Source organism: Marmota monax, unplaced genomic scaffold, assembly GCF_021218885.2.
Source record: "Marmota monax isolate L192 unplaced genomic scaffold, Marmota_monax_Labrador192_F-V1.1 WCK01_AAM20220418_F8-fsc00021, whole genome shotgun sequence".
NCBI classification, from domain to species: domain Eukaryota; kingdom Metazoa; phylum Chordata; class Mammalia; order Rodentia; family Sciuridae; genus Marmota; species Marmota monax.
This window is the reverse complement of record NW_026695228.1, coordinates 11,299,933-11,325,399: the sequence shown is the minus strand read 5'-3', so window position 1 is coordinate 11,325,399 and position 25,467 is coordinate 11,299,933. Positions and strand designations below refer to the sequence as shown.

General features: G+C 51.0%; 1 protein-coding gene across 2 annotated transcripts; it reads left to right on the top strand.

The window, feature by feature from the left end:
- Positions 1-2,509: 2,509 nt before the first annotated feature.
- Plcd1 (phospholipase C delta 1) lies at positions 2,510-25,354 on the top strand. Of its 2 annotated transcripts, none has more exons than XM_046436959.2 (15): positions 2,510-2,661; positions 11,202-11,366; positions 14,350-14,578; positions 21,197-21,326; positions 21,417-21,648; positions 22,232-22,433; positions 22,524-22,668; positions 22,749-22,898; positions 22,990-23,148; positions 23,357-23,516; positions 23,706-23,822; positions 24,228-24,406; positions 24,504-24,636; positions 24,715-24,864; positions 24,980-25,354. In XM_046436959.2, the coding sequence occupies exons 1-15, from the start codon at positions 2,628-2,630 to the stop codon at positions 25,063-25,065; spliced, it is 2,271 nt and encodes a 756-aa protein (XP_046292915.1). In that variant the 5' UTR covers positions 2,510-2,627; the 3' UTR covers positions 25,066-25,354. The 2 variants fall into 2 exon arrangements, with proteins under 2 accessions (XP_046292915.1, XP_046292914.1); XM_046436958.2 differs by lacking the exon at positions 2,510-2,661 and adding an exon at positions 7,153-7,373.
- Positions 25,355-25,467: the final 113 nt, after the last annotated feature.

Sequence of the window (25,467 nt, the reverse complement as noted above, 5' to 3'; positions counted from 1 at the left end):
TCCAGAGATGATGGTAGCTCCTGATTAAGTCACAGATGAAGTGACTTGTTCAAATTCTCACTGCAGGACACTGCAGGGCCCAGATTTAAACAGCACTCACAACCCCCTGTGCCTGGGATGGAGGCACTAAAGACACAGAGGTGCAGAGTAAACCTCTATTTCACCTACTCAGGCTTGCTGTTTCATGGGGAAAGGTTAAGGCAGGACCAGCCCTGAAGCCACTTAGAGCCTGACCATCCTGAAAGATGGCATTCTTGGGTTGATAATCCCCTCCCCCCCACCAGGGCTTCCAGAGACAGTTGGGGGTGGTGAGATGCCTGGAACTCTTGTCATCGGGCAAGTGTGGGCCCTCCATCACCCAAACTAAGCCTGCCACAGAGCGGATGAGTCACCAGGATCTCAGGGCATCTTACAGAGGTAACTGAGAACTGGGTTTTAAGGAGAGTCATTTAGGCACCTGGCCAGGGCTAAGCCCACACAGGGGAGTTGAGGGCAGAGGGAGCCAAATCCAGCAACTTTGTGGTTCAGTACAAAGCCTCTTGCTGTGTTTTTCCCACCCCCAGCCCTTCCACACACAGATGTACAGTCATAGCACTCAGACTTACATCCAGCAGAAGGAAGCAGTGTCTCCTAGCCTGTGAGAAAGAAGAGGTGCAGAGAGAAGGGAGGGGGAGAGGGCTGGAGTGACTTCAGGGCTGATCTGCAGGTCAGCACAGAGCAGCGGCCTACTTGCTCTGAGCAAGGTGTGGCCTAGCTCTTTTTTCTGGCAAAACTTGATTGCATGGGCCAGCTCTGAGTCAGCCCTGCCCATCCTGCTCAACAACCCCAGGCCAGTGGAGGAGGCTTCTAAAGGAGTTTGAGGTGCGTTTAGGGTAAGCAAGGGCAGAGGTAGTGCCACCACAGGCATCTCTGGCAGAGGGAAAGTCCAAGGTCACAGATAATGTTCTCAGAGACAAAAAATAGGAATGATGATTGAGATAAAGCCATGCCAACTACTGGTGTCAGAATTTCACTGTGTCTGCCTGGGAAGAGGGTTTGGGCTTGAGGAGATCTGGCTTGCTGAGGAGAGGGGCTAGCAGGCCCCAGGGGTGTCAGAGATCAAGGTGGGAGGCTCCAAGGCTCGGAAAGTTTCTGGGAAGAGAGCAGGGCCTTGGAGAGGGGAGGCAAGGGCAGAGAAGGGACCCCCCCCCCCCATCCTCTCTGCCCCCAGGCTAGAGGTCCACAGTGAGGCCTGCCAGTGTGAAACTTGCTCATCCCTCAAAAAACATCAACTATATCCCTGAGTTTGTTGAAGGGAAATTAAGGAGGGTTCTGAAAACCTGCCCAGGGCAGCAGGACTGGAGTTGAATGTCAGATCAGGAGCCAGCCCCACTCTGTGTTTGTGTGGTGGGGAGAGGGGGCATGCCCAGCTCAGGGGCTCTCTAAAGTCCTGACCCTCTCAGTTCTCAGAACCTGAAGGCTGTCTCTCAGTTCTTTCACACCCCTTACTTAGGCCTGATTGTGCCCAGAAGAAATGGGGTTGAGGTGAGCCAGGTCTCCTCTGGGAGAGATCACTAGCTTCTGCCAGACTCTCACATTGACTTTATCAGTCCAGATAGCTTCACTGGGGGACCTAGCACACCTCCTCCTCATTTGAGAAAGCTGTTTCCAGTTTCTTCCCAACCTGAGCCCAGCTCTCCCCCAGGGACTTCCAAGTGGGCAAAGGTGGGCAGCAGGATCCCTGGACCTTCCCCAGGAATATCTGAGCACCCTGTAAGGAGTTTCTGGGTCCTGGGCATTGAAGGGCTGATGTTTATGTAGGGGGTCTCTTGCTCAGATAAGCCCCTGAGGAGGCCGTCGGAAGAAGGGACCTTAGAGGTCCTCCCCACTCCGCTGCACAGATCGCTGGGACTTTTGGGATGTGGACTTTTGGGATGAGGACCCAATGCTACACTCCCTGCACCTGTTGGCCACTTTCTCCCACCCCTTATGAAGCACACTCCTGAGGTCAGAAACCTCCGAGCAAGTGGGAAGGGCCTTCCCGTGGACAGGGTCTAGGTATTGCTCCCCAAAGACCTCCAAGTCCGTGGCCCGGGCATTCATATCGCAAAAGGGAAAGCAGATACTGGGGGAGCTGTCGCTCAAGCCTAGACGCTCTCTTTCGCAGCAACCCGGCTGGGTGTCTGACTTTTAAGTGATCCCTTCCCCGGGATGAGGCCGGATTCTTTCCAGCCTCATCCAGATCCGGGCGAGGCTCCCACTGGCAGGGCGTGGGGCTGGCTGTCCGCGCTAATGACAGGGCCCGCGGCCTGTGGGTGGCAGCAGCGGAGGAAGCGGGAGGGATCTGACTATTTCGGGACGAGGCACACCCACTGGCCGGGGCCGGGGTTGGCCCGTCTTCTCGGCCCCTGGCTCTGCCTCCTTCCCGATCCCCAGGAGGGGGCGGGGAGGGACGCGGGTTGGCGGATCCGGAGGGCGGGGGCGCTGGCCTAGGGGGCGGGGCGGTGTCCCGGGCCCACCCCCGTCCTCCACCCACCTCAGTCCATTCTGGTCCCTACACCGCACTGCGCTCGGACCCGGGGCCGCCTGCGCTGTCGCTGCTCACGTGAGTCCCGCGGTGCCCCCTCCCGCCGCGCAGCCGGAGGGGCATGGACTCGGGCCGGGACTTCCTGACCCTGCATGGTGAGTGTCGGGCCCGCGCGAGCGGGGAGATCCTGCAGGGGCCCACGCGGGGAAAGCCGTTCCCCGCACTGGGTAGGGGATCCCAGCTCCTTCAGCCGCCTCTGCAAGGCCCCCGGACGGCTCCTTGCCCGCTTTGCTGGGCTGGAGGAAATCTCAGCCCGCGGTTCCCAAATAGGAATCCTGGGTGTTCCAGGCTTGTCCCTAGACCTGGCCCGGGAGGTCGGGAACGGTACAGGTTAGAAGACTTCTTCTCCCTCGGGGACTCCCCCTTGTCGCGGTCTGTATTCCACGGTTCAGATCGCTTGAAGGGACCGAGGGGGAAAGGAAGCAGCATCCACGAACCAACTGACTCTTCTCCGCCCGGTGCAACCCATCCTTAGAGGTTCCTTAAAGTCCAGGCGTGCCTGGACCGCGTCAGGCCGCGCGGGTGTGGCACGGTGAGGGTGTAAGGGGGTGGGGCGAGGAGGTGCCAAGTTTGGCTGAGGTCGGGCCCTGCAGCCTTAACTGCCCAGCGCAGAAATCGTAGTCAGCGATCCTCGGGCTTGGAGGAGCAGTCTGATCTCCGCATCGGCGCACCCTCCCGGTGAGGGAGAGCCAGGTCTCAGCTCCAGCCGCCGGCCGCTCCATCCTTTGTCCAGAGAGCTTTGTTTTCTGTCATCTGGGCCAACTACTCACCCTATAGGGGAGTCTGGACTCCTGATTGCAAGTTCTGGAGGTCTCTGGGAGGGGAGGAGAGGGGAGCAACTTAGCTTCTTTTTGCTTCAGGTGGGGAACTAACCCACATTTGGGGGGGCCTTTGTACTCCTGTTCTCCCAGAGCATATACCAGCTCAGCAAACCCTGCTCCTCTCACACCAATCACTGCTCAATTATATATTCCTCTCTTTTTCAGTGCCCTTGGAGTTGGAGTCTTTAGGTTCCACGACCCATCCATCTAAACCATTCAAAGATGGTAAACAGTCTTCCGTCCCTCCACTCCAGTCCCCTGAGAGTTGCAGCCAGCAGTCAGCCCCCAATCTGTTTTACGTTTCTCTGTTGGCCCAGACCTGGTCCCCAGAGTCCATAGAGACCAATAGCCAGAGTTTCTCAAAGCCATCTTGTCTAGCTGGGTCATGGAGTCCCTGCCCCTTCCTCTGTTCCCTCTCTCCTCCCCCAGGCCAGAGGTGTCCTGAGTGCTCCTGGCAGACTGGTGGGAAGGGACCCAGGGCCACCTGCGCTGGACAGTTCTGTGTTCTCTCTTATCACCCATTAGGTAGTGCTGTATACCCTGTGGACTGCCACCCATTCTCTACCCACCTCACACTAAGACCTTCTTAAAGACCTCTGGTTGTCTCTGACACAGCAGCAGCCTGGCTCCTGTTGGAATGGCCTCCATCCCTGATATCTTGTGTCTTTGCCCAGCATTTCTCCTGGGGGGCAGTCCTGGTATCTTTTCCAGCAACAAAGACACATGGAGGGTCAGTCAGAGGCTCCCAGACTGGTGGCATGGGTTTGGCCACCCTGGATCATCCTGTTTGGGACCAGTCTTCTGAATGCATGACTCAGTCCAGCCCTTCTTCCAGGGATGGCATAACACCGTGACTCCAAACTGTCTTCCCTTAAGGCCCCACCACTTCTAGTTCAGCATCCCAAGTAACCTCCATTAACTGCCTTCTGTCCACATTGCAAACAAGATGGGGAAGCAAGACCTGTTAAGGAGAATTGATGGTGAGAAGGGTGGTCACTGTACCCCATGCTGTTCCAGGTTGTTGACACTTTGGAGAGTTTGCATCCCCTTCACAGTGTGTATCACAGCATTAGATGTGCTGCTGGACCAAATTTCTAGTGTGGAAAGTTAGGGGTCTGCAGCAGGAATGCCCTCTGAGTTCCCTCCATTTGCTTGGGGTCTATAGGCTCACCTAGATATGAAATGTCCCTTTTTTCCCAGGAGCAGTTTACCCAAAGGCATAAATTCTGGAAGGAAAATACCTGAGTTTGGCTTGGCTTCTTCATGTCAGAAAATCCTTTAATTATCCCATCTGTAAAGTGGGGGATAATATACTACCTGCCTCATAGGGTTGTTGTAAAGATGAGGCATTATCTATAAGGCAGTTAGAACAGCACCTGGTACTCAGTGCTATGGTGTGTTTCTGCAGGATGACCTTTCCCAAGTTGCCAGGTCCCGTGAGTTGTACCTCCAAATTGCCATGTCCAGTCAGTTGTTGTCTACACTTCTTTGGGAGATGATGAGGCACCATAAGGTCATCCCTAACTAAGGAAAGTATGTCCAGAACTGATGCAAGCTCTTTCTGCTGCCTCAGAAGCCCTCCAACTGATATTACAGTTCCCATCCCCTTCTACCCACCCTGATTTCTCTGCTGTCTTTATTTTGGCTAGACCTTCTCCAGCATGTTCCCAGATGTACTGAAAGGGCATGACCCCTGAGGTCCCCCTTTACTGAACACATTCACCTCCACTAACTTTTCCTATACCTGAGCCCTCCTGTCTCACTGCAAGGACAGGCATTGGTAAAAGTGGAAGGTAGAGGGGCTTCATCTTGGTCCCAGGAGATCTGAGCTCAAATTCTAGCTTTGCTTCTATTTGCTATATGACCCTTTGCCTCTCTGGGCTCATTTTCTCATCCATGGGATGGATAACAATGCATATTTCACAAGGGATGTTATAAGAATAAAATCATGCATCGGGAGTTCTAGGTTGCCTAAAAAGCAACCTCTTGGTACCCCAGAGCAAGTTGGGATGAGCAGCTCACCTTAGCTACTCCTCAGTTATGTTTCAAAGCTGTCTATCCCTGGGGTTCCATACTCACATTACAGACACCCAGTTACTTACACTGCTCTTAACCTTTTGGTGCCATAGGCCATTTTAGCAGTCAAGTAAAACCAGTACACCCTCTCAGGATCATGTTTTTAAGTACATAAAATAAAGCACATAAGATTCAAAGGAAACAAATTATATGGAGGTGTGATTCTATCCACAGGTTCTTGGGAGGTCCTTCTTCCAGTAAAAAAAAACCTCTGCATGGTTACTCTATGACACCAGCTACTGTTATACTCTTCTCCTCCCACTCCAAAGGAAGAATAGGTTTTTCTGTGTCCATATTTCAGTTCATTTGCACTAATGAAACTTGCTCATTATTTATTCTCTGTGGTGTGACTTAGGCAAGTCACTCTGCACTTCAGTCTGTTATTATTGCTGTGCTTTGCCAGTGACTCACTGTTGTTGCAGTGAGGCGAATCGGGAACTCTTCAGAGGCTGAAAGTAAAAAGAGGAGTGACTCAGGCCTCTGGGTGGCGTCCTGACCTTGGCACACAGTAGGGGTTCAATAAATAATTGCTGGGTGAATGAAAGGGAAGTTGTGATGCGGGTTGAAAGGACCCACTGTTCCCAAGCACATTGGCAGCCCAGTTTTGTACAAAGTTGCAGCCGTTCTCATCTATTCATCAAGACAGGCCTGCATTCAAGGCAAGCCTGCGTTAATGGGCTCTTTTAAAGTCAGCAATTTTTTTTTTCCAGAATGCCATTTGCATCTGGCTATACCTTGGGGATTACCCCACTCGGATGGGGAAACTGGGGGAACGGATCCGCCTAAGGATCACAAGTGAGACAACAGCAAAATAAGTCACAATGAACTCATTGAGTAATTGAGATACAATATTTGGCGAGCTCGGTTGCCTGGCCCCGCCCCATTCGATTCTCTGTAGCCCACAAGATTCCCCTGACCCGCTCGGTTTCCCCCTCCCAGACCTGGTGTCCTCTGCCAGTGTCAGGGCTGGAGTGGGACTTCCCGGCTCAGTCCCACACTCCTCCCATCCCTGGCCGGTCCCAGCAGCCAAAAGCCGAGGTTCCGCCCCTCCCTGACTAGACACCGCCTCTCCAGTGAGGATCCTCCCCGTCTCGCTCCGCCCCTGGCCTGCTTCCTGGATGGGGTTCCGCCTCCACGTCGCCTCCTGGGCGGTGGCTTCCTTGCTGGAACCCCGCCTTCTGGGCTTGCCTCTTCCCGCGTCTCAGATCGCCTTCACTTCGGGGGCTTTGCCAAAGATGGGCTTCTTAGCCTGGCGCGGTGGTGCACGCCTGCAACCCCAGCGCCTAGGAAGGCTGAGACGGGAGGATCGCGAGTTCAAAGCCAGTCACAGCAAAAGCAAGGCGCTAAGCAACTCAGTGAGACCCTGTCTCTAAATAAAATACAAAATAGGGCTGGGGGTGTGGCTCAGTGGTCGAGTGCCCCCGAGTTCAGTCCCCAGTACAATAAATAAATAAATAAATAAAAGATCGGCTTCCTGGGCTGAGTTGATCCCACTTGTGCCTCCCCAGCTCGACCCCTCTGCCTGTCCTCCTGGGTTCGGGTCCCACCTCCTCCGCCTACATTCGGCTCTCGCTCCACCTACCAGGGGCATAGACCACGCCCCTCCTGGATTGGCCCCGCCCACCAGGGCTTGGCTCTGCTCCTTACGGCCACGCCCCTCCGAGCCCAGCCCCACCTCTTTGGTTTTAGTTCCGCCCCTGAAGGTTGGACTGCCAGTGATTCCTCCTGTTGGAGCCTGCAAGGCTTCTGAATCAGATTTCACGGTGGCAGAGGCACACTGTAAAGCGACATGCAGTGCCTGGGGGTCCCAAGCCGGAGATGGAGCCGGAGATGGAGCCGGAGCCGCTCCAGGGAGCTTTACCTGCAGGAGCAGAGCCTCAAGGTGGCAGCACTCAATGGGCAAAGGCTGGGTAAGGGACACCAAGAACATTGAGAGCTGTGGGGAATGGGAAAGCAGCTGGAACAGGACACAGACTACTTGTCCCTGAGCTTCCAGCCTTTGCTTGCACTTGGAGCCTTTGTTTAATTCTTCTGTGGGGGTGTTTGCCGTGGTGGCACTTGGGGATGAGTACTATGGGGATTAGTTACCCTTCTGATCTAACTCAGCTCCTCCAAAGTTTTCCAACCCTTGTCACCCACACCCCCTCCTGTGCATAAATTTCTGAGACATCACTGGAGATATGACCCAGTGTGTAATTGATATGACTCTGTAATCGAATGAGATAATCAATCAAGACTGTGTGTAGTCCAGGTATGCCCATATGTGACAAGCGACAGTGGGTAACTCAGTGGTGACTGAGTGATGATCACACATGTGGTATTCTGGGGCCACTGTGAAGTGATGATGGTGTGCAATGCTATGTAACCAAGTGTGTGACACTGTGGTACCAGGGGTGTCTGCGTGTAACCAACTGTGACGGTGTATGATCTTCTGTGATACTGTGCAACATAGTGTGACTGTGTATGATAGATGTGACAGTGGGTGACCCAAGGTGACTGAGTGATTCTGTTATTCTGTGTTATGGTGTGTGTATGTGTATATCTTTTCTTTTCTCTTTTTGGATTTTCTGATGTTGATACTCTGTGGCTGTGTGACTCTGAGTGGTGGCTGCATAAAATAATGTTTCGTAGCACTGACCCTGTGGCCTGCTCCTGAGTCCTGACTTCACCATGCAACTTCCTTCAAGCTCAGTTTCCTCATCTATAAAATGAGGCTAATGACACTGCCTTCCTCTTAGGATTGTTGGGGGGATTATATACTCAGTGTACTGCTGTTATATACTGCCAAGAACAGTATCTTATTCAAATATTAACTGTTATTATGGTGGCTGCTATTATTACTGCTATGATAATGATGTTCTAACTCTGTATATTATGTGGCTATATGTAACTAAGGGTAACACTGTGCAACTCCATGTGACAATGCTGGGGGGGGGGACAGTGTATCATGTGTGTGGCTCATTATGTCTTTGATGTTGTATCTGGCGGTGTGATTGTGATAGTGTATCTGTGTGGCTATGTCTCAGTGTACTGCTATGGATTCCAGGCCCAGTGTGTCTTCAATATGTATCACCCTAGGTACATGGGCAGGACTCATAGCACCCCCTGGGTTCCCACTGGCACCTGCAGCACCATCTGTGCCTTCTATATGCCACCTCCTTGATGCAACTGGCCTGGGCAGGTTAGTGAAGCCACAGGGTTAACCCAAGGCCCCGAGCTCAGTGCTCCTCCCGGTCCTCCTACAGGCAGAGAAGGTGCTACAGCTGAGTGAGTTGGGCTTGGTGAGGGGTGCCACATGCTTCCTGTGTGATAAAGGAGCAAGGGAGGTGGGGCATAAGCCCAGAGGGTACCCACTGAGGCTAAGAGATGGAGATACCTGCTCAGATTTCCCAAGGGCCCAGAAGGCAGTGACCGTGATCTTTCTGGAATTATCAAGGCCCACCTTGGGACTGAGGTCTCCCTCCTGGCAGCTGTGTCTGCAACTGGGGACTTATCTCTGCCTGACTTCATACAGGGCCATAGCCTGGCTCCAGAACAGGATGAGCATGTCATCTCTTCATGGTGTTTTCCAAACTAGGAGGGTGGGGCTCACCTTCTACTTCCTGAGAACCCCCATACCCATCTGATCTGTTAGCAATGGCTTACCCTGCTTAGGGAGTGGGGTACTGGCCATCTAGATGGTAAGGAGGTGATCCTTTCAGCTGTAGATAGAACAGCCTTAGATAGAAGAGTGAAATCTCCCAGCAGAGGGCAGAGGTGGCTGTCTCCTCCGACACCCTGGGAACTCCCTTACTCTCCCTCTTGTGTTTGGCTTGTCATATACAGCCCGTGGTTTGGAACATTCTGTAGAAGCTCCTTTCTCCTCCACTAGCCTCCCCTTGGGTTGGAGAGGAACTTCTCATGCTAAGGCACAGTGTTTTCTGGAAGTGACTGGACAGACTGGACAGGTCTGGGAAGTCACATTAGACTGTTGTTTCTGAAGAAGCCCAGGGATGCCTCCCCCGTCCAGCATTGCTCTCACCTAGGGCTCATGGGGGAACAGAGGGACAGAGAGAGGAGGAGTTGCCTAACGCCATAGGGGAATGGGAGTGAATGTTAGCACAGGGCTTGGTCCCTACTGAAGGCAGGAGCTTGGGAGGGATAGAGAACGTGTGGGTGGCTGAGACCTGGGGAAGTTGTTCAGAAGGTTCTGCAGGCCCTGCAGATGTGTGGGACAGGCTACCTAGGGGCATGGGACACGGATAAAGTGGGAGAGGATATCAGAAATTGTGAATCTGGGCTCAGAAAATAAAAGTTTATGGCTTGATGAGGGCTACCCAACATAGGCCTAAGCACAAGTCCCTCATTAGACTGGACCTTTGGGGTCCCTGATGCCACCACTCTGTTGGAGTAGCAGTACAAAGATGGATGATAGGCCACATAGTTTAGGAAGAAGTGAGGTAGCCAATCAACTTTGAACAGAGATGGCTGCTGAACTCCACGTGCACACACACACACACTCACACACGTATAGATGTAACTATATATTAAATTGATGGGTTATTAAGGTGTGGGTTGCAGATCTATTTCATCACAGTTGGCACAGGATCTGCTTGGGACTGAGGGCTTCTGAGAAACCAGGCTTGGTGTCCCCATAGTGCCTCCTGTCAGGACCTGTAGGACAGAAGGCATTGCATCTTTGAGAACCTGTGCTTCAGGCCAGCCTGCATCTCCAAGAGCAGTGGAAGAGTTGAGCAGAAGGTGGGTCAGGCCACCAGGGTTCTGGGTCCTCCCTGTGGGCTCTGCATGAGTCCTTCTGAAGGGACTGCTCTGTGCTTTGTTTCTGTACCTCCAGGGGCCCCAGACCCAGGGCCCTCAGCAATGGGGGTGGAGCAGAAAGGAACAAGGGCATCCCAGCAGGACAGACACAGGCCACAGTGGGCTTATCATTCTCTTATGGGGAAAAGGTCAGAGACCTGCTCAAGCAGACTCTAGTCAGGGGTCAGGGAAGCAGGGAAGAGGGTGGCAAGTATAGGTCCTACATTGACCACAGTGTCCACACCAAGAACTACATTGTGGTTGTCTCCACAGACCTGGGCCTCATCTCACTTGAAGTTAGAGCTCGTGTATGAGATGGGTGGTATTATTATCCCATTTTATAGATGGGAAAGCAGAGGCCCAGCCACATGAAGTCACTTGTTCAGGTCACACAGGGGTCAGGTAGGGTGCCCAAACCCAGGCACTAATTATCCTGGGGCCACTGGAGTTGAGAGGTTGTTTGGCTCCATGGTGCCCTGGGGTCCATTTCCATCTGTGTCTGCCCTCTCTCCCCACTGTATGGCCTGATCTTTTGATTCCAGATTCTTTTGGTCCACTCTAATCCCTACAGGTGACCAGGAAGGGCTCATCATTTCCTAAGGTTCTGTTCCTCCAGGAACCAGTGCTTCTTGAATTAGCTGCCCCCCACTTTGCCCAGTCAGCTATGGGGGACAGATCACAGTGTATGGGTATGGTCTTGGATGGGCAAGAGTCCTGTGGTTTGCATGACTGCATCAGCTGCTGTTGGAGGTGACTCCCGCCCGGAGGAGGCAGGCATGGGAGTAGGCTGGAGTGGGGGATAAGGTGGGTAAAGAGAACTGAGGAGGAGGCTGGAGAAACGTGGGCTGAGAGGGTCCAGAGGTGGGCATGGCCAGTGTGGAGCCAACGGCAGCAGGGACCCTGGTGGAGGAGGTGATACCTTACTGGTGTTGACCCCTCAGGCCTGCAGGATGACAAGGACCTACAGGCCTTGCTGAAGGGCAGCCAGCTCCTGAAGGTCAAGTCCAGCTCATGGCGAAGAGAGCGCTTCTACAAGTTGCAGGAGGACTGTAAGACCATCTGGCAGGAGTCTCGCAAGGTCATGAGGTCCCCAGAGTCACAGCTGTGTGAGTATCCTGGGTCACAGGGGAGGGGGCAGAGTATGGATGGGGTTCAGTGGGAGGAGCCAGTTAAATCACTTGTAGAGAATCTGAGGTCTAGTCTGGGTTGTAGAGGGCAGCTGTGTAATCAGGACCACATGTTAGAGTTCCTCGGGGTGGGGACACGTAACCAAGACCAGAGAAGGGCAGAGCCAGGCTCAGCAGCAGGGAGGGAGCTGGACAGGGTTGCTTGAATCACAGGTATCCTCCAAGTGTGGGAAGGAGGGAAAGTTGGGTGAGTTAGCATTCCAGGTGTGGTAGTTCAAAAGACAGGCCCAAAGTCCGGAGACAGATAAGGCCCTTCCGGGTAACAGAGCCCAGGGTGTGAGGTGGGGCCACAGGAGGCAGATCCTCTGAACCGCTTGGAGCCATAAGAAGTTGGGGTGGAGCAGGGCTAGGGTACACAGAGAAAGGCCACTACTGGGGCACTCCCTCAAGGAGGATGTGGGTGTGAAGGCTTTCTGGAAACTTCTGAAAAGGCCTAGGAACCCAAGGGCTTGGGCTGCAGATTCTGTAAAATGAGATGTTCTTGTCTACATTTGTACTTAGCGGAGAAAATGTTAGATGAGTTCCACCCAACGGAAGGATCTGCAATGAAGGAAATGTTATCTGTTCTGTCCATTATGGCAGCCAGCAGCCACCAGCCACAGGTGGCCGTTGAGCCCATGAAGCATAGCTAGTGTGACTAAGGAACTGAGTTTTAAATCGTATTTCATTTTACCTAATTTATATTTAAATATCCACAGGTAGATCTAGTGGCTACTCAATTGGAGAGTGCAGATAGATCATTCCAGTCTCTGGGTATATGGATGGGGTCACTGGCAAGTCTGGAGAGAGCAAGACTAGACTTGGTGACTAGAAGGAAGGAAAGGTTCCACCCACGGAGAGGGCTTCTAGTAGGGTGCCTTTAGGGTGTGAGTCATGCAGGTCTCTGAGTAGGGCAGGGCAGGGTCTGAGGGGGATCGAGCTCTTGTGTGTTCTCAAAAATCTTCCTGAGCCTGTGTCTGCCCCAGCCCAGCCTGCTGCTTTCCAGTATGGGAGTGACGCCCTGACCTTGCCTCTATGGCGCCAGACAGGCTCCTTCACTGGGCTCCTGCCCTGATACAGGGTTTCCTGTTAGAGGCTAGTGGGGGGTGGGGGGGTGGGGGGAACAGGGATCTCACACCGAGAGCCCTGGGAATTCCTTGAACCCTGCCACCCCCACCTGCCAATACACTTACATGACTCCCAGTGTTGCCTAGTGCTTGGTGGGGAGCCTGTGGGACAGAGGTCAGATAGAGGAGTAAGAGACACAGGCCCTTCCAGCAGGAACCCGCATCTGGGCTGGTGAGACCAGAATCTCATACTGGGACAGCCATGAGCAAAAGGGCAGGAACAGCATTCAGGCAGGTGACCCCGTGTGAGCAAAGGTGCACAGGTGAGTCTGAGGGGCTGTGCCCTGAGAGGAGGTGCCGCTGGAGTAACAGGGTCAGGAGGACAGGTGCTCTTGGGTAAGGAGCATGGCCCGAAGAGGCTTTCGTCCAGGTCAGACACACAAGACAGGCCTCCTGCTGAGCATGCCCGTTGGTGCTCTCTTCTCTGGGTGAGCAGTGGGATTGCTGTTCTTACCTGTTCTTGACCCCTGGGGAAACTGAGGCCAGGCAATGGAGGGCTGGCACATGTCCCATTTCTCTTTGGCTCTGGTTTCTGCTCTCTATCTCCCTGTGGTCACTGGTTCTCAGCAGAGAGGGTGTTATCAGCAGTGGGGACAGCTGGACTTTATCTCTGGGCTTGGGGGTTTCCATGCTCTAGGCTTCCTGTTTTCAATCTCAGCTGGGGGCAGCTGCAGCTATACCTGCTGTGGGGCCTCATGGGGAACATAAGGATTAAGCAGGGGTATGCTCTGCACCGCAGATGGCTGGGGCTCACATGTCCCCATTCCTCAGAGCCTGTGGCCAGGGTTAGGTACATGCCACACATGTGGTCAGCAGGTGGCTAGGAGGCCCCTGACACTCAGGGTGGTGTTGGGCTCAGGGAAGGACAGGCAGGCCTTTCAGTCAGAGGCAGTCTAGGACCCAGCACAGTTGGATGAGTGTGGCTCAGGATGGGTGTGTGGCAGGATCCTGCCTGGATCCTGCTGCTGAGAGGCTCAGCATGTGCCTGTCTAGTGGGACTGGTTCTCTGTGAGGCCAGTGGCATGGCAGGTACCTAGGGTCTTGTCTCCCCCTGAAGTTTGGAAGGCTAGGCTCTGACAGAGCTACCTCTGGCTCCTGAGGGCTGAATTTTGTAATCTCTCAGACCCTTGAGGACACACTTCATCCTGCCTCTTGGGACTCTGGAGGGCAGGGCCTTCCTGCAGCCCTCAGAACACGTACAGACACAGGACAAGGCTTTGATACACTTCTGTCCCTGTCTTTGGCCCTCTGTCCCCACACCCCAGGCCAGGGCTGACTGACAGCCCCAGTCTCCTAAATGGTCAGGAGAGGGGCCTGGAAGCTCTCATAGTAGTTGGGGAAAGGACAGGTCAAAGTCCAGTACAATCAGGAAGGTACCTGACCCTTCCCTCTCACAGGTGTCAAGCTCCAGGGTGGCCTCCCTCTCCCCATCCCAAAGACCCCTGTCCTACCCCAGTCCTCTCCCCAGGGCCTACTCCTTGCATCACCGAGTTGGGGGTTCTGGGGTCCCACTTGCCCTTCCCCCTCTGAGATCTCTGTCTCCGTCTCTCTGTGCATTTCCACTTTGCCCACTGTGGCTGTCTCAGGCTGTCTCTACCTCAGTTTGTCTTTCTCCCACTTTTTGTCCCTCCTCTGCCCTCCTGTCCTCCTCCCTTCCTTCTCTCTGGACTCAAGGCCTCAACTCTGGTCCTGGTGGCATCTCAAAGCAGTTTTCCCCCCTACTTCGATCTTGGCCATGTCAAAGGCAGGGACTGACCTCGTGCTCTGCCTCCGCTACCACCGTACCCCTCTTGTAGTCTCCATCGAGGACATTCAGGAGGTACGGATGGGGCACCGCACAGAGGGACTGGAGAAGTTTGCCCGAGATGTGCCCGAGGATCGCTGCTTCTCCATTGTCTTCAAGGACCAGCGCAACACACTAGACCTCATCGCCCCGACACCAGCCGACGCCCAACACTGGGTACAGGGGCTACGCAAGATCATCCACCACTCGGGCTCCATGGATCAGCGACAGAAGCTGCAGCAGTATCCTCTTGGTGGCCGTGAGTCCAGGCCTGGCCTGTGGACAGGCTGTAGTTGTCCCTGGGCAGCCTGGGCATGGAAGATGGCTTAGTCAGTTGTGGCTGCTGTAACTAAATAGCGTAGTTTGAGTGGCTTAAACAACAGAAGTTTATTTTCTATCTGAAAGCTGTAAGTTGGAGGTCAAGGGGCCAGTAGGGTCGAGGCCTGGGGAGGGCCCTCTCCTGGGTTTGCAGATGTCTGCCTTGGCAGTGCGTTCTCACATGGCAGGAAGGAGACTAAGGCTCTCTGGTGTCTCTCCTGTAAGGGTACTAATGCCGTCTTGAGGGCTTCGCCCTTATGACCTTATCTAAACGAATTACTTCCCATCTCCAAATACCATCACACTGGAGGTCAGGGTTCAACACATGACGTTTGTTGTCTAAATGTCAATTCGGTCTATAGCAGAGGGGAATAAGGGAAGGTGCATGGAGCCTCCTTTGGTCTACTCTGACCCAAGGCCAGACAGATTTGGAGCCCCTGACACTCCCTAGAGCCCCTCTGTAAAGCGTGGGAGATCGGGAAGGCTCAGGGGAGCAGCTTAAATCAGTGGGAGACTTTGTGTGGGGAGTTCTAATCATGTTTTCTAGAGTTACCATACTTACCACCTCTGGGAATTGAGAGACTGTGGTACCTACCTGTGCGCTGTTGTAGGCAGTGGTCAGGTTCCCCTGGGCCTGGTGTTCAAGCCAGCTGTGGGCTTAAAGTAACTTCAAAATCTAGTTGCACAACAACATACTAGTGTATGATCCAAAGTGCTTAGGCTTCTGTCACATAAGGATCTAGGTAGAACCAGTTCAGCCTCCCCCCCTTTTTAATGACAACTTTATTGATGCATAATTCACAATCCATGCAATTAACCTTTAACACGTTGAACCTGATTCGGTGCTTTTTGGTATATTCCCAGTTCCGCAACCATCCTCACAATCAATTCTAGAACATTTTTATCACTTCAAAAAAGAAACCCTGTACTCTTTATCTGCCACTTCCCATTTCCCCTCAGCTCCAGGGGTAGACAGCCACTGATCTACTTCCTGTCTCTATTTGCCTGTTCTGGACATGGCATATAAGTGGAATCACACAGTCTTTTGAGACTAGCTTCTTTTATCTAGCATAATTATGTTTTCCACTTGCATTCATGTTGTAGCACATATCCACAGTTCATTCTAGCTAATATTCCATTGTATAGATATGCCATGCTTTATTTATCCATTCATCAATTGATGGATATTTAAGTTATTTCCATTTTGTGGCTTTTATCTAATTTGCTCTTCACATGGTAGAATAAGTTTTGTGTGGACATATGTTTTCATTTCTCTCAAGTGAATTCTGTATTTAACCTTCTAAGGAACTGCCGAACTGTTTGCCAAAGAGGTTGCACTAATTTACATTCTCACTAGCAGTGTGTAAGGGTTTCAGTTATTCACATTCTTGATAACGCTTGTTGTTTGTACTTTGTGGTCCTTCCTTTTTATAGCTGATTTTTTTTTTTTGGTACTGGGCATTGAACCCAGGGTCACTTAACCACTGAGCCACATCCCCAGCCTCCTTTTGTATTTTATTTAGAGACAGGGTCTCTCTGAGTTGCTTAGGGCCTCACTTTAGTATATTCATATGCTCAGGATCCTCCTGCCTCAGCCTCCTGAGCTGCTGAGATTACAGGTGGTACACCACCACACCCATCCGTGTTGAATGTTTTATTAGAGGTACTTTTGTGGATGTGAAGTAGTATCTTATTATGGTTTTCTTTGTACTTCCTTGATGGCAAATAATGTCCAGCATCTTTACGTGTTTGTTGGCCATTGTATTTCTTCTTTGGAGAAATATCTATTCAAATCCTTTGCCTATTTTTATTGTTGCTAAGCTCTTTTTAAATGGATCTACTTATCTATTTATTTTGGTACTGGGGATTTAACCCAGGGGCACTTTACCACTGAGACACATCCCCAGCCCTTTTTTATTTTTATTTTTTTTTATTTTGAGACAGGGTCTCACTAAATTGCTGAGGGACTCACTAAGTTACTGAGACTGGCCTTGAACTTGGAATCCTCCTGCCTTAGACACCAGAGTCACTGGGATTACAGGCATGCCTCTAGACCTGGCTATTTATTTTATTTATTTTTAATGTATATTTTTAGTTGTTGTTGGACCTTTATTTTATTCATTTATGTATATGCAGTGCCGAGAATCAAACCCAGTGTGTCACACATGCTAGGCAAGGGCTCTATGATAAAATACCCATAATGTAATACACATACCCTCTTAACCATTTTAAAGTGTACAGTTCAGTAGTGCTAAGTATATTCACATTGCTGCATAAGCAGCTTCCAGAGCTCTTTTTGTTTTGCAAAACTGAAACTCTATATCCTTTAAATGAAAACTCCTCATTCTTCCCCTACCCCCACTCCTGTCCCTGGCAATCACCATTCTATTTTCTGTTTCTATGAATCTGTCTACCCTAGGTTCCTCATATACAAGTTGGGATCAGACAATTTTTGTCTTTTTATGACTGATTTATATCACTTAACATAATGATCTCAAGTTTCATTCATATTATAGAATGTGTTAGAATGTCCTTTAAAATTTTTTTTTCAGCTGTAGATGGACACAATGTCTTTATTGTTTTTATTTATTTTTATGTGGTGCTGAGGATGGAACTCAGGGCCTCATGCATGCAAGGCAAGTGCTCTACCACTGAGCTACAATCCCAGCTCCTAGAATGTCCTTTTAAAATAATATTCCATCGTATGTATGTACCACGTTATGTTTATTCATTTATCTACTAATAGAACTTGGATTTTGTCTTGCCTTTTGGCTGTTGTAAATAATACTGCTATGAACATGGGTGCACAAATAGATCTCTTTGAGAACCTCTTTCTATTTGGGGGATATATATCTAGAGGTAATATTGCTGGATCACATGGTAATTTTATTTGCATTTTTTAAGGAATTATCATAATGTTTTACACAGCAGTGGTACCATTTTACATTCTAATCAACAGTGTGTAAAGGTTCCAATTTCTCCACATTCTTGCTAATACTAGTTTTTTCTGCTTTTTTTTGTTGTTGTTGTTTTTATAGTGGTATTATCCTAACGAGTGTGAAGTATTATCTCATCGTGGTTTTGATTTATTTGCATTTCCTTAATGATTAATGATGCTGAGCATTTTTTTCATGTGCTTTTTGTCTGTCTTCTTTGGAGAAGTATCTATTTAGGTCCTTTGCCCATCTTTTGATTGAGTTGTTTGTCTTTTTATAATCGAGTCGTAAGAGCTCTTTATAGATTCTAGATGCAAGTCTCTTATGCAAATAATTTCTCCCATCCTATGGGTGCCTCTTTCCTGATGGTATTCTTTGAAGCATCAAGTTTTTAGTTTTGATAAGTGTAGTTCATCTACTTTTTTTTTTAGTTATTTGTGCTTTTTGGTATCATATTGAAAAAATGTCATGAACATTTTTTTTCCTATTTTCTTCTTGAGTTTTATTATTTTAGCTGGTACATTTAAGAATTTGATCAATTTTGAGCTAATTTTTGTATATAGTGTGAGGTAGGAGATGCAGTTTCTTTTTTCTTTTTACATATTGATAGGCAATTGTTCCAGCACCATCACCCGACAGGAGCTAGTTGAAAAGATTATTCATGTCCCATTGAATCGTCTTGGTATCCTTATAAGAAATCAATTGACTGTAAACATGAGAATTTATTCCGGACTCTCGAGTCTTTTCCATTTGTCTGTGTATTTACACTTGCACCAGCACCACAGTGTCTTGGTTAGGTAATTTTATAGGAAGTTTTGAAATCAAAAGTGTGAGTCCTCTAAATTTGTTCCTTTTTTTCCAAAATTGCTATGGTTATTCTAGGTCTCTCGAATTTCCAAATGAATGTTAGGAAGAACTTGCCAGTTTCTGCAAAGAAGCCAGCAAGATGGACTGTACATGAACTTGGAGAGTATTTCCAGCATAGCAATATCAAGTCTTCTGATCCAGGAACATAGATGTCTTTGTATTTGCTTATATCTTGTTTCATTTCTTTTTCTTTCTTTCTTTCTTTTTGGTACTAGGACAATTTTTTTTGTGGCTTTTCACAGGATAAGTTTTGCACTTTAAAACTTTTTATTTCGAATTATTTTATTCATTTTGATGCTGTTGTATATGGAATTGTTTTCTTAATTTCCCTTTTAGATTGCTCATCGATACTGTAGATGTAGTTCCTTTGGAGGACACATTTATGAAACCTGTTAGCTTCCTTTTCTGTGTGCTTTTCAGCATTTGAAGAATTTTAAGCATTTTCTCACAAGGCTGCATCTGCCTGATTTTGAGCTTTCTAAAAAGCCCAATTCTGGGGTACTTTTTCCACTGTCATCCCTCTTGTATAGCCTCTTTCTTAGACATCTCATGTCCTGCAGCATGAGACTTCAAGATTGTAAAGCCATCTCTCCTGCTGAGTAGCCTTCAGCTCAGGGATCTTGTGGACTTGGTGGTTTCACTTGGCATTCTGCTATGACTGATATACATATGTGTATATAATATTTTATATATATATATAGTATTTATACACACATGTGCATAAAAATTGGATCTATACATATGTAAAATTTAGAAATTATTGATAAAATGAAGTTTGAAAGAACCTACAAGACGCACCTCCTCCAGAAATTGCCAATTGCACTCTCCTAATCTTTTTTTCTGCATTTGAATTTGCCTAATGATGACTTTGCCAAAAATAGTAGAGATCATACATTTGTGGTGCATTTGCAGTGTAACATTATATCATAATTATTTCCCTAGTGAAGTCCCCATAGATGGCTTTAATTACTATAATATTCCACCGAGTAGATGCACTCTAAACTATAAATCTATTCCTGTAGTGCTGAAAATTTATTTTAGTCTTTCACTAATATGAATAACACTTCAAAGAACTGTGTTCATAAAAACCTTTCAGTATTTAGTATTTTCCTACCAGTGGATTCCTAGAAGTGGAATGAAATGATACAATAGTTGTTTTAGTCTCTTTTTCATTACTGTAATGAAATACTTGAGGCTGGCTAAGTTTATAAAGAAGGGAGATCTATTTAGCCTACAGTTTTGGAGACTCAAGGGCATGGTGCTGCTATCAGCTTGGCTCTGTTGAGGTCTTCATGGCTGATGACATCACAATAGTGGGATGGGAATAGATCACATTACCAGACAGGAGCTAGAATGAGGCTGGAGTCCCATAAGCTCTTCCAAGGGCACATCTTCAGTTGACCTACAGACCTCCTACTTGGCCCCACTTCTTAAAGGTCCACACCACCACCTCCCCCATCATTGCCACCCTAAAGACCAAGACCCCACCATGTGAACCTTTGGAGGGACAAACCACATCCAAACCTCAGCAATATTTTAAACCTTTAGCTGTCCCTAGATGACTCTCCTAAAGGTTGTACCCATTTACCTTGCTCAAGCCGTGGATGAGTACCCACTCTACTGGACCTTTACCTGCACTGGGTATTACACTTTTATGTTTGCAAAAGCCTAGTTTATATTTTCTCATTTTGTCATTAGTGTCATCATATTATTTTCTTTTTAATTAATTTTTTTCTAAGCCTGTGTTGTACAAGTTTCCTTCAGTCTGCCAAATGGATGAGTTTTTACTTATTTGGTCATTAGTTTTTATTTATTTATTTATTTTGGTATTGGGGATTGAACACAGGTCCTTGTGAATGCTAAGCAAGTGCTCTATGACTGAGCTACACCCCCAGCCCCCATTTCTTCGTAATTCCTTCTAAAAACATGCTGCTGGGTTTTTTTTTCCACGGTGTTCTACCGTCTTCTTCTTTCTACCATTCATTTTTTTCTACTGAAGCGAGGTTTCCTCCTCTTTGTTCTATTTAGTACTCTGATTTCTGTGGAACGTACTGGGGAGCTTCCCCCTTCTCTAGTTCCTCAAGGTCAAGCAGGAGGGGGCCAGCAGTGGGGACTGGATTGCCCCAATCATGAGAACTTGACCTGGGCTTGGCTCTGCATGGGATGTCCCCATCTTCTGACCTCTGGCTGAAAATTTGCTGTTTCCTACAGAGGAAACAAGTCCTCGTCAGGTTGGCTGGCAGTTACATACTGGACACCAGAAGCACCTCCTTGGCAGTGTAGGTAGCAGTGATCACTTGGGGACGGAGCTATTGCACGCTTTGTTTACTTTTTTTGGTATTTTTTAGCTTGTCTACTATGAGCCTTTTTTTAATATTTATTTTTTAGTTTTAGGTGGACACAATATCTTTATTTTATTTATATGTGGTGCTGAGGATCGAACCCAGTGCCTTGTGCATGCTAGGCGAGCCCTCTACCACTGAGCCACAACCCCAGCCCCTACTGTGAGCCTTTTTTTACATTAAGAAATTTCTTAAACATCGTGAATGTTTCAAAACCAGCCAACAGAACAGGACTCCTTGATAGGAAGTAGTGTTTTCCTCCAGAGAGGCCACCAGGCCTCGCCCTACAGTGTGGAACACAGGAGCTACCCAGGCCTGTAGGGAGACGTGGACAGCTTTAGCTTTAGCTTGAACCTGGCTTCAGGGCTCTTGGGTTCTTTCCTTACTGGTTGCCCAGCTGGATTCACTCTTGCTTACGGAAGGCTGACAAGAACAAGGACAACAAGATGAGCTTCAAGGAGCTGCAGAACTTCCTGAAGGAGCTCAACATCCAGGTGGACGACAGCTATGCCCGGAAGATCTTCAGGGTGCGTCTGGGCCTATGGTGGTAGTGGGGTCCTAGGTCCCCATCTGTGGCCAGCTCTGAGTCCTGGCTTCCTGCTGTCCTGGCTTTGCAGGAATGTGACCACTCCCAGACAGACTCCCTGGAGGATGAGGAGATCGAGGCTTTCTACAAGATGCTGACCCAGCGGGAGGAGATCGACCGCGCCTTTGCTGAGGCTGCAGGCTCCGCGGAGACACTTTCGGTGGATCAGTTGGTGACCTTCCTGCAGCACCAGCAGCGGGAGGAGGCAGCAGGGCCAGCGCTGGCTCTCTCCCTCATCGAGCGCTATGAGCCCAATGAGACTGGTGAGGGCCTGGCAGTCCCAGGGCCACTCTGGACTGGGAGACACCTAAGGAGACTGCAGACAGAGAAGGGGACTAAAGGGCAGGGGTTCTCAGCCAGCCCCAGGGTGCTTGGTCAGTGCTTGCCTGACCCATGAAATCAGGCAGATGGGGGAGAGGACTCCAGTGTCACTGCCTCAGTTTTCCCCTTGATTCCTCCTTCAGAGGGCTTTGAGGACCTCCTCCCCCAAGAAATAGACAGGTGACTGGAGAAGCCAAAGCAATTCCTGTCCCACCTTTGAGATGTAACTGGGCAGAGAAAATGGAGACCTTTTCCAGAGGGCACTCCTGTCTAGGTACTCAGAGGGGATGAGACTCTGTCCTCAAGGGCCTCAGGGTTTCAGGACAGAGTCAGAGAAAGTGACAGAGCCTCACTCTGTGGTCACAAGTCTCTGGCTGTGAGCCTCAGACTTATCCTGCTTCCCAGAACTATGGAGGACCAGCTCAGGATGGGCAGGCGGAGGGAATAGAGGGTCCCTTTTCCAGACTGGTGGGAAGCCAGGAGGAGGTCTGGGGCAGCCACCTCTGACGGTCTCCTCCCTCCCAGCCAAGGCGCAGCGGCAGATGACCAAGGATGGCTTCCTCATGTACCTGCTGTCAGCTGACGGCAGCGCCTTCAGCCTGGCGCACCGGAGGGTCTACCAGGATATGAGCCAGCCACTCAGCCACTACCTGGTGTCCTCCTCACACAACACTTACCTGCTGGAGGACCAGCTCACAGGGCCCAGCAGTACCGAAGCCTACATCCGGTGAGGTCCAGGGAAGCCTTGTGGGTGGGAATCAGGAGGGGAACCTGGAACAGGACCTAGAGGGGTCCTAGCCACCACCCCTACCCTCAGGGCCCTGTGCAAAGGCTGCCGCTGCTTGGAGCTCGACTGCTGGGATGGGCCCAACCTCGAGCCAATCATCTACCATGGCTACACCTTCACGTCCAAGATCCTCTTGTGTGACGTGCTCAGGGCCATCCGGGACTACGCCTTCAAGGTGGATGCTGAGCTCCTGGGGGATGAGGAGGAGGGGCCTAGGGGTGGCCAGCCTGTCCTAACATGCCCTTGGGCCTCCAGGTGTCCCCTTACCCGGTCATCCTGTCCCTGGAGAACCACTGCAGCTTGGAGCAGCAGCGCGTGATGGCAAGACACCTGCGCACCATCCTGGGGCCCATGCTGCTGGACCGGCCACTCGATGGGGTCACCACTAGCCTGCCCTCCCCCGAGGTACGTGGTGGGGATGGCGGTGCCCAGAAGAGAGGGCAGGGACTGACTGGGAGGCCAGGGGGGTCCTGATGAGTTGCCCCTTCATCTCTAGCAATTGAAGGGCAAGATCCTGCTGAAGGGGAAGAAGCTTGGGGGGTTGCTGCCCCTGGGAGGGGAAAGCAGCCCCGAGGCCACGGTTGTGTCGGACGAAGATGAAGCTGCAGAGATGGAGGACGAGGCAGTGAGGAGCCGAGTGCAGCACAAGCCCAGGGTTCGAGAGGGAGCTGTGGGGTGGGAGGCCCTGGGGTACCTCCTTCCCCAGCCCCCTGGGACATTATCTCAGTTCTCTGGCTGCCATTCAGAACCTCTGCCCCCTCTCTCTGTCTTCCTCTGTCTCTCTGTGTGTCTGGGTTTCTGGCTCTCAGTGCCCACCCCACCCCAACCTCTGACTCTAACCCGGGCCTCCCCACGGCCCCCAGGAGGACAAGCTCAGGCTGGTGCAGGAGCTCTCCGACATGGTCATTTACTGCAAGAGTGTCCACTTTGGGGGCTTTTCCAGTTTTGGCACCTCCGGGCAGGCTTTCTATGAGATGGCGTCCTTCTCAGAGAACCGAGCCCTCCGAATGCTCCAAGAGTCAGGTGAGTCCCTCTGCAGGCAGAGGGTGCGGGCCATCTGTCTGACCATCTGGGCCAGCCAGGGCCAGGCCTGGCTGCTCGTGCTTAGGCCTGGAGTTGGTGCTGCCTGCTCCGTTACCAGAGAGGACTGGTGGGAGGGCCGTGGGTTCCCTGGGAGGCCTCCACTGCTGACTGAGCCACACCTCCCCTCAGGAAACAGCTTTGTCCGTCACAACGAGGGGCACCTGAGCAGGATCTACCCAGCCGGGTGGAGAACAGACTCCTCCAACTACAGCCCCGTGGAGATGTGGAACGGGGGCTGCCAGATTGGTATGGGCTGGCTGGGGTTGGAGGACACCTGGGGGAGGGTTTCAGTCCTGAGGCCATTCAAGGCTCAGAGCCTTGAATGCCCCACAGTGAGAGATCTGGGGACCCCTGCAGGGCAAGACGCAGGGGCTCATGGAACTGGTAAACTCTGGAAATATCTCCCCACTAGCATCTGGAATCCCATCATTAGCGTACTAGCCCTTTGAGTTCTGACACCAGAAGCATAATATAACCCATTAACATGGGGTCAGTATGCTGGGTCAGTTAGGGAGGAGAAGGCAGTGGGCATTGGAGTGGTATTGGGTCCTGGCTTCTTACTGTGCAACCCTAGGCCTCAGTGTACCCGAGGAGGCTGGCTCTAGGGCCCTGAGGTCAGCCCAGCCTGTGAGTGCTCTGTCCTGCTTGTAGTGGCCCTGAACTTCCAGACACCTGGGCCAGAGATGGACGTGTACCAGGGTCGCTTCCAGGACAATGGGGCCTGTGGGTATGTGCTGAAGCCTGCATTCCTGAGAGACCCCAACACCACCTTCAACTCACGCGCCCTGACTCAAGGGCCCTGGTGGTCCCGGAAGCAGCTCAGCATCAGGGTATGGACAGACCCAGGAGGGACCCAGTGCCCATGGACCTCCCCCACCCCCATCACTTCCATTCCTGAACTCTTCATCGTCCCCCACCTGTCCTCAGGTCATCTCTGGACAGCAGCTGCCAAAAGTCAACAAGAGTAAGAATTCAATTGTGGACCCCAAGGTGACAGTGGAGATCCATGGCGTGGGCCGAGACATGGCCAGTCGCCAGACTGCTGTAATCACCAATAACGGTAAGTCCTGGGCCTCAGCCGGGCCCAGCTCCCGGTTCTGCTGGTGTGCATGCGGTTGATACGGTGCCTGTCCCCCAGGTTTCAACCCGTGGTGGGACACGGAGTTTGAGTTTGAGGTGGTTGTGCCTGAGCTGGCGCTGGTCCGCTTTGTGGTGGAGGATTATGACGCTTCCTCCAAGAATGACTTCATCGGCCAGAGCACCATCCCCTGGAACAGCCTCAAGCAGGGTGAGTGTGTGGCGAGGGCAGGGGACAGCCTGGATGGGGTCTCTCTTGTGTAGGACTTGGATGTGCCATGGCACACCCTCCCTGGGTGACCAGAACTCTCCTTCCTGCCTGCCAGGGTACCGCCACGTCCACCTCCTATCTAAGAACGGAGACCAGCATCCATCAGCCACCCTCTTTGTGAAGATCTCCATCCGGGACTAGGCCTCTGGGGTCAGGTGGGGTCCACCCTGAGTCCTGAGTCCGTCAGGCCCTCTGTCCACACCTGGAAGCAGGGCTGGTGTGGCTGCTCCCAACCTCCACCGAGGAGCCAGAGGTCCCTGAATGGCCTTCAACGCTAACACACTGTCTGTGCTGCTGCCTCTCTGGGGTTCTAGGAGCTGCCCCAGGCCCTGGAACTGTCCTCATTTCCGTTAGCAACAACACTGCAGCCCTCTCCACCCTCTGGCCAATATTAGGTCAAGGGTTTTTATAAAAATCACAGTAAGACTAAGCCTTCTGGTCTCCCTTTCTGGGATATAAAATCCCCCGTGAAGGGCATGTCCCTTCCCCATGCTCCTGGGGGTGGTCTGGAGAGGGCAGCAAGAAGCACACCGAGGGATCTGG

Coding starts and splice junctions, on each gene's coding strand:
- Plcd1 (XM_046436958.2), top strand. CDS start 7,253: ATGCAGTGCCTGGGGGTCCCAAGCCGGAGATGGAGCCGGAGATGGAGC. Junction 22,899..22,989: donor CTAGCCTGCCCTCCCCCGAG/GTACGTGGTGGG, acceptor CTTCATCTCTAG/CAATTGAAGGGCAAGATCCT. Junction 24,407..24,503: donor GGAAGCAGCTCAGCATCAGG/GTATGGACAGAC, acceptor ACCTGTCCTCAG/GTCATCTCTGGACAGCAGCT.